The sequence below is a fragment of the Volvox carteri genome (genome assembly GCF_000143455.1).
Source record: "Volvox carteri f. nagariensis unplaced genomic scaffold VOLCAscaffold_7, whole genome shotgun sequence".
NCBI lineage: Eukaryota > Viridiplantae > Chlorophyta > Chlorophyceae > Chlamydomonadales > Volvocaceae > Volvox > Volvox carteri.
Genome location: NW_003307550.1, coordinates 2,180,118 through 2,188,341, shown reverse-complemented (window position 1 = coordinate 2,188,341; position 8,224 = coordinate 2,180,118). Strand labels below are relative to the sequence as shown.

At 50.7% G+C, this 8,224-nt stretch overlaps 1 protein-coding gene across 1 annotated transcript in view; it reads right to left on the bottom strand.

The window, feature by feature from the left end:
- Positions 1 to 5,186, bottom strand: part of VOLCADRAFT_79831 (uncharacterized protein) — a 9,150-nt gene extending 3,964 nt beyond the window's left edge. Inside the window, exons 1-11 of the mRNA XM_002947650.1 lie at positions 5,093 to 5,186; positions 4,971 to 5,000; positions 4,694 to 4,757; positions 4,326 to 4,503; positions 4,157 to 4,248; positions 3,971 to 4,041; positions 3,785 to 3,802; positions 3,259 to 3,379; positions 2,705 to 2,750; positions 2,283 to 2,445; positions 1,867 to 2,019 (exon numbers count right to left, since the gene is read on the bottom strand). Coding sequence (XP_002947696.1) covers positions 1,867 to 2,019; positions 2,283 to 2,445; positions 2,705 to 2,750; positions 3,259 to 3,379; positions 3,785 to 3,802; positions 3,971 to 4,041; positions 4,157 to 4,248; positions 4,326 to 4,503; positions 4,694 to 4,757; positions 4,971 to 5,000 — 936 coding nt within the window. The 5' untranslated portion in view covers positions 5,093 to 5,186. The remainder of the gene's footprint in view (positions 1 to 1,866; positions 2,020 to 2,282; positions 2,446 to 2,704; positions 2,751 to 3,258; positions 3,380 to 3,784; positions 3,803 to 3,970; positions 4,042 to 4,156; positions 4,249 to 4,325; positions 4,504 to 4,693; positions 4,758 to 4,970; positions 5,001 to 5,092) is intronic.
- Positions 5,187 to 8,224: the final 3,038 nt, after the last annotated feature.

Genomic DNA, 8,224 nt, shown 5'->3' with positions numbered 1-8,224 from the left:
TTGATAGGGTGCCTCGCGAGCACATGTGGCTTCGGTTGCAGGAGAGGGGGATTAGCGGCCCCATGCTAGGTGCTCTGAGAAAAGCGTACGAGAAGGTGTCCATGGTGATGAAGGTAAATGAGAAAGTGGGGGGGGAGTTTGAGTCTAAGCAAGGAGTGAAGCAAGGGTGTCCTTTATCTACGGAGTTGTTTGGACTCTTCATCGAGACACTAGCCGATCTGATTGATACTCATGACCTTGTAGAAGCTGGTGCACGTAAGTGTGACGCACCCCTTGTGGACAGCAAGCGCGTCTCCATACTGTTGTATGCAGACGATGTTAGTCTGCTAGCGACGTCAGTAGAGCGAATGTCTGAGTTGCTACATCTTGTGGACTTGTTTTGTGAAGCTTTTGGGATGCGACCAAATGTCTCAAAGTGTGAAAGGCTTGTTTTTGCATGTGACGGCACCCAGCAGTCGGAACTTAGCGGGAGATGTCAACAGTTACGGCTATCAGGCCAGGTAGTACCTGCCAAAGATAGCGCTCGCTATCTGGGCTTGGTATATGGGCCAGAACGGCCTTTTAGTGCGTGCCGTCAGCAGTTGTGTGATACAGGTCGGTCCGCTATGTTTTCCTTAAGCGCAAAGCTGGACAAAATGAAGCTGTTTGCCCCCGATGTGCGAATGCGGTGTTTTGCAACCCAAGTCCGAGCAATTCTGTTGTATGGCTGCCAGGCGTGGGGCCCTTTTGCGCTGGCAGAGGTCGTGGACAGGGCGGGAAGGCGTCGGGATAAAGCCAACCTTGCGGAGGGCATGTTCGAAGCCTGTTTGAAGGATAGTGCAGTCCAGCTGCAGATTTTATTCATGAGGCAGGTAGTGGGGACGGCACGGCCATCCCACAGGCTGTTGTACGCGGAGCTGGCTGAACTTCCCTTACAATATTACATGGTGAAGCAGATTCTCCGTTTCTGGAACCGCCTTCAAAAGCAAGTGGGATCCATTGCTCATGCAGTTTTACGGCAGGAGATAACCGATGCCCTGACCAACCCGGAATGGGAGGGTTGGGGAATCTCAATGTTACGACTGTTTTCCTTCTTGGAGTGCAACATTTGGAGCGGAATACCGCAAGAAGTCGTGGGGGTAAAGGAGCGTGTTGACTGGTTGTTGAGTAGACCTCTACCAGAAGGAGTGATAATAACGGCACTAAGAGAGCGTTTGATGAGCGGCTGGGACCATACGCGTCTGACTGTCTTGCCAGAGGAGTACCCATCAGATGGGAAGCAACCGGGAGTGCAAATGGCGAAGTATAAGCACTGGATGGGGCTGCCCTTTTCGGGAGCCGCAGCCGTCATGTGGCCAACACATGCTAAGGTTTTCATTCCTCGTTTAGCACATCGTAAGCTAATGCAGTTTCGTTTATGTTGCTGGGCTTTGGAGGCGAACAGAGCACGAAGGGGCAAGTACCATGTCCCCAGGGGGCAGCGGTTTTGCCACTGTTGTGGTCCTAATAGCCGAATTGAGGATGAAAAACACGTGTTATTGGAATGCCCAGCCTATAATGATATTCGTGCTGAAGAGGGATTCGATCATCAACAGAGTATGTTGGAGGCCATGCAATGGGAACCCGCACGCCTGGCGAGGATGTTGGAACGTATGTGGGCTCACCGAAACTCAATTACCCCCTTTGAACGCTAGTCTGGGCTGATGTGCGGTGTTTTTTCTTTTCTCCGTGGCTTTTAGGCGTTGTAGTATTGCCCTTGGGCCTTCGGCTCGTATGGGTAGTCTTACAGGTATGGGGTCACGCACCCCCAACCATGTAACACACACACACACATTTCCCAGGGCGGTGGTGATCAAGATCAGAGCAATCCACAATTTTATCTCTTACCGCGTGGATATCTTGAGACAAACCCCGCGTGGCCATCTTCTTAAGACTGTTGAACATCTTCAAGGCCTTGGAAGTGGGCTCCGGCTCCTCCATATCGTCTTTGGTTTTCTCGGCGTTGGCTTCAGCATCGGCAGCCTTCTGCGCCGCCCTACGCTCCGATAAATACACGAAAGATATTCTAAAGGGTGACACTAGACAAGACGGGTACGAGGAAAAGTGTGCAGCTGCACGGCACCAAAATGGATAGCCAGAAGCAAACTGTCGCAAAACTACATATGTACGTGCTAACCCGAGCATCTCGCCACTCATCTACAGGAAGCGAAACTGAATAATCTGATACTTATTATTATAATTCGGCATGCATCCAGCATTATTATCAGTGCGCATCGCCAATGGATCTCGTGATTATCTCGTACATACCTTTCCATGTCGCGTTTTACGGCCCAACGTAGCAGTGGAATGCCAGGGAAAGCTGCCAGTAGCATGCAAGCAGCGGCAATGCACGCCGCAACCCAGGCGGCCTTGTTGCTTTCCCAGTGCGCCACATTCTTAGCGCCCTTGAAGATCACAAAGAACACGCTGCATTCATTCAGGGGCGGGGAGGAGGTTGTTCAGAGCGAGGCGACGAAATAAGACTGTGTCCACCGACAAGGGAGTTAACATACACGCACAGTCCTTGAAGAACGCACATATACATACATACATACATACTCGGTTCGTTCGGTCGGCAGGAAGAGCCCCCCAGTTGCGACTTCGTTTATGTTAGGAGACCAGCGGGCATAGATCCCGTCTAGTTGGAACGCCAAACGAGCGCTGTTGTATATACACGACTACTTACTTGATAAATACCGTGATGCCTACCAGGACAGGGTACATGTAGATAGCTGCGGATCAAAAAAGGATAACGCAGGTTAGTTGCAAATTCCTCGGTGCAGCTGGCACCATGCGATGTTACATGGGGTTAGTAGTGAACCACCAATATAATGACGTCAGCAGGAAGTTAAAACCTTGCTTTGTACACGTAAGGCGGCGGCGGCCGCTCTGTCGGTACAAGTTGAATCCGTTATGCCTCACCTGATAATGAGCTGGTAGGGTATAATAGTAAGGCATCAAGCTTTGACTAATGTTTGTTCAATTCTTCGGCATCTTTGCATGAGCATGCTCATCATATCGGTACGGTGGGTGAAGAACGCGCGCGAAAGGCACATCAAACCGGAACTCCCCAACTTTGAACGAATTTGATACATACAGATAATCCAAGGGTTTGGACATCCGTCAGTAAATTATGGAGGTCCATTAGTAACCCATTATTAATCCTTAATGCTGATCCATATGTCAGGATGACGACGAGGGCTGTTTTACGCGTGCTAGCTAATTGGGAGAGCGACCTACCCAAATTCGTGCTGTTTTCGCGGCGAAGGATAACGCCCCGATTTAGAGCAAAGAGGAAGGACGCGACGATGCCCGACATGATGGGCGAGACGAACCACGAGCAGATGACCGGCACCAATCCCTGCGCGCGCGCGTTCCAGCGTTAGTAGCATGTGCAATATATCTTCGTGAGTCTGGAACCCTCTATAGAAACCACGAACACAATATGTCTGGAGTCGAACAGCCGCCTGTTGAATCCGTACTATGAATTCATATAATCGTTAGCTAATATACCTAACATCAGCACCGTTACGTACGTCGGAAGACTTTTCTTGGTCTACATGCGGATCGTGTCGCGGTGTATTCGATAGGGACTGTCCTCTTTCTATTATCCTAGGGCGCGATCTTGAGATAATTAAAGTTTTACAGGTAGACTTAAGATGAGATACTTGACGAGTGAGAATTCACCCCGCCCTGTGGAATGACTGCTTCGACAGGTATTAGGTCCACAAATAAATATATAATGTATAGCTGATGTGGTTCTCACCTTCGAGTAAGGAAACTCCTGATGCACGCAGAGCCGTGATCGGATCCCGATCCGATGATTCGTTGCCAGGGGCAGCGGATAGGATGTTGGGTGGGGGCGGGAGGGGCAAGTGATGATGAGATGCGCCGGGGATCACACAGTTTTTGACTTGTGAGCCGAAACAAATGCCAGCCTTTAGGAATTTACCGTTATGTGGTCATTCCAGACGATGGCACCGCTGCCACCCCAAACCAAGCCGAAGCCCATGATGGCACCAACTGCAATAACCAACAGTGTTGTACATGAATTAGCATAGCTTCGCTCGGCGGCCCGTACATTATTAGGTAAGGACCCAGTCACAGGAATAAGGTGCTCCTGACGTGTTTAACTTACTAACAGAGTGTGTAGTGCTAACGGCGAGGCTCCAGTACGTAGCAAGGAATACCCATGATGACGCGGCAATGAGGGCCACCGTCATGCCGTACCTGCATGAACGGGTGTTTGTAAGGATAAGGGGAAGGTGCATCCAAGGAGAATCTCTCTAGCAATATCCAATACTCACGCAAAAATTTCGGGCTCCGCTTGGAATGCAGCGGGCCGTGCTATGGAGCCTGCAATAGTTTTTGTCACTTCGCCGCCCAGGCCAACAGCCCCAGCAAATTCAAAAACGGCGGCGATCAAGCAAGCCTGCTTGAGCGTAATAGTCTTGGCGCCGACAGATGTACCGAAAGCGTTTGCAACTGTAAAGCCGTAAAACACGGACCAAAAAAGTGGTTAAGAATTCAAACATATTTTGTAAGCATTCGCCACTTTGAGATGTTGACTGGTTTAATAGGCTGAAACGTTGGCATAACTTATGTCCGACGACAAGGAACGCAGCCAAGACACAAATTCACAATTACGCCTGAAACTACGCCGTCTACCTCTTACCGTCATTTGCGCCAATGCCAGCAGCCATGATGAATGACACCACGAAACCAACAATGACCAGCCACTGCGGACGCGGCAGGGGACAAATTGAAGGTGGAAGCTCGTTTCCTAAATAATCATACGCTTTCATTTTTTCTACTTCGTCATGTTAACGACGAAGTGGATCAATTCATCCAATTGCACTCGCGCCGGCAATTGGCCGATTCGGCGCGGCGGTCTAGCAATAACCTTGCAAAAGCGCCGGAAATTACTCACGGTAGCGAAGCATTCAACTTACCATATAATCATCCCAATGATTTGGATACATCTGCAGATTAGCGAAGAGAGGTGGGACGCGGACGGGTTTAGCCTGTCCGATAGCGTAGCACCACTGACTTCGCTTCCCCCGAAGCTGCCTACCTTGCTTCCCTGTTGTAATATATTCTCCTTTCAGTTTCCAGGCGTGGGCGCTTGCTGGTAGGTTATGTCGTCCAACAGGTTCCGTGCAGGCGCGCAACGAAAGCTTTAGATAGGTAACAGATTATATAGACCTGTCGTGTCGTTAAAACATCGAGTTCATATACAGCATAATTCGTTTTTTCGCTTGTTTTGATGCTTCACGTGCAAAGGATAAAACCTGCCTGCCGTACCGGGGGATAAGCATATTCGCCATGCGTACAAAATTAAGAAACCGATTAAGATTCCATTACCTGACGAAGTGCGGCAAATATGTGCACGAATTTCAGGATGAAGCTTTGCATTTTGACCGTGTACTATTTCCCAGTAACTTATCCTGGGTTCGTAGATTACGGTTGACGAGCCCGAATATGTCCCCGCCAGACACCTGCAAAAGGAGTATTTCAGGTTTTGATGACAAGTCCACTTCTGTATTACCCGTCCATATGAGCCCATAGCGCGGTCTTAGCTCGCGACCGCAACATGTACTGTCGGCTCCGGCCGTCGGGCGGTCCTTCGGGCTGCAGAGGAGCTTTCGTAAACGGCAAATTGTCCTACTTCTGCAATCGAGTCGGTTACGTATCTCTACTCCTGATTTTCACTTGCTCCAGCAGCAAGGTCCTGATGCATGCATACATTTTGGATACTAGGGTTTCGGGGGTGTTTCCACTTGGATTAAAAGTCGCGGATTAAGGCTTAATCCGTCGCATATGGAAACATCGCGCGGATTAGGACGGATTAGGCGGGCGCGATTAGTGGAGAGATTTCCGCCCGTATTCACGCGCTTCGCGGATTAATTATAGATACACATGCTATGAAATGCGAGCATTATTCCTATACTAAAAGCTAAAACTTGGTGAGAAACATTTGCTACCTAGTGGCCACCAGGTATCAAATTGACAATCTCGGATTAACACTTTTCACGACGCCTCATAAAAAGCCTGATTGATATGTTGGAAGGTTATCCTTTATAAAGGCTGTAGGTTTCAAGTGTTCTGTGGAAGCTTTGTGCTTCTTGTTCGGCATTATGCACCACACCGTGGGTGTCGTTCAAATGTGCTGCAAGGCCTTCATGTTGATACTCGATAGTCTTTTAAATGTCTGGCAATCCTCGTTTTTGCATTTTATGCACGGAATGGCAAATGTCGTACTTCAATCCGTTTCTTAACCTAGACCAGAGGTCGGCAAATCGGTTTCTACGGCTGCGGGAGGGCATAATTTCGATCAATAAACCTAAAAAAAATTTGCGCCTTCCGGCGCCAAAAGAGACAGCATTTCAGGGCCCCACGTTCTGTACACATTGCAGGCCGATCGTTTTACAGGGTGGGGACAAGGGGACGTTGCCAAGCAAGTTCTTGCGCCATGCAGTTAGTGTCGCCCCCGAGCTATTCATCCTCACAAAGCCGACCGCATGCGGTTGAAGCGCGGGTCGTGAAGGATATTCTCGACCTTATCGGCGATGTGCGTGTAGAGGTGCATCCTAGTGGAGGACTTGTACTTGGCCATTGCCCCCTTCAACATTGCATCCTCCTTCTTCAAGGACCCCGACATACTCAGCTTCACAAGAAGACCCTCGTTGAGCTTAAGCCGGTGATGTTTGGTACTATAAGCCAGTCCATGTATTCACAGATCGTTGGGAAGTGAGTGAAAGGCATGGCTTGGTACAGGACCATGTATGCGCCACAAAACAGAGCCAACAAGGGATTGTCGGCAACCTCGGTCATGGCCAGGTGCTTGTCAGTTTGCTGTTGCTGCTGGTCCTGCGTGTACTGGTCATCAGCCGCTTTGTGGGAGTGGGAGGCCTCGTGCCGGGTGTAAGCTGAGCGATCCCAGTTCGTGCGGGAAATGGTGATTTTACTCTCCTTATGCGTGTCGCAAAAAAAGTCGTCGAGCCCTGAAGTGCATAGGCACAGCTCTTGAAATCACCACCACAAGCGTCAGTCAGCCAAACAATGTCCTCGTTGGGAATATGAGGCTGCTCAAACCCCGGGGGCACACCAACGGCATCGATCTTATTGGTGGACTTGGTGCGCTTCCGTTGCGGGTTGGCGGTGGCATTGGGGGTGGCGGGGGGCAGGAGTGTTGCCGGCTGCTGTTCGGGGGCGGTGGTGTTGGGGTTGGCGGGCAGGAGAGGTGCTGGCTGCTGAGTGGGACCGGTGGCGGCGGTGTTGGCTTGAGTGCGCCTTTTCTTCTGTGGAGGAAGGGCCACAGTGCTGGTGTTTCCGGAGATGGGAGGTGGTGGTGCTGGGAAATGCAGACCTGGAGCTTCACCGGTGCTGCCCGATGGCCCAAGTAACGGCTCTTCCGCTACAATTTATGTTGCTGGGGGCTCAGCAGTGGCTTTACGACCGGTCAGCATGCCGGCCAACGTGAGTTGTCGACCGCTGGAGATGCTGCCGACATGCCGCGGTCAGCAGTTAAAAGTATGCTGAAAATACAAGCAATGTGATGAACATGGTGTAAGGTAATGCGTCTCTAGTTCATGGACGGTGATGACCGGGGATAAAGTTAACCTGCGAGCCGACCAGGAATGGAGTTGGGCCGCTGTCGACCCGGCAGATTCCGTTGGATGCTGGTGGTGGGTGCGGAACCTGAGCGATCCACTGAGAAGTTGACTAGGGTAACTGGATAAGGGTGCCCCGAAATACCGGGGAAGGAAGGGTTTCGCAGGGTAGCTACCACGGGCGAAGATATACCCCCCTGTTTCACACATCTTGGATGTAAACATGCGGCGCGATACTTCTGGCACAAAACAGTACCTTCGCTTCATTGCAAGTTGGGAGCTTAGTGCGGTGCCTATTGCCGGGTCGCGCGCTTACACCAAGCCTTGTAACATGCTACATTCTCCGATCCCTCAGCGTCCTACCTCTTATCAGCGGCGGTCCCCAGGATCACCATCTAGAACTTACACACACACAGTACATAGAACCCCAAACGCATCAGCATCCAGTATGATGGCCAGCCCCTGCTGCTGCCGCCATGCCAGACTGCAGGAGGCCGTATAGGACGACGGAATGGTGTAATCTATGGCCCCGTCGGTACACGAGTACACGTCCTTGGCGCCACCCACATCCAAGTTGTCCTCTCTGCAGCATT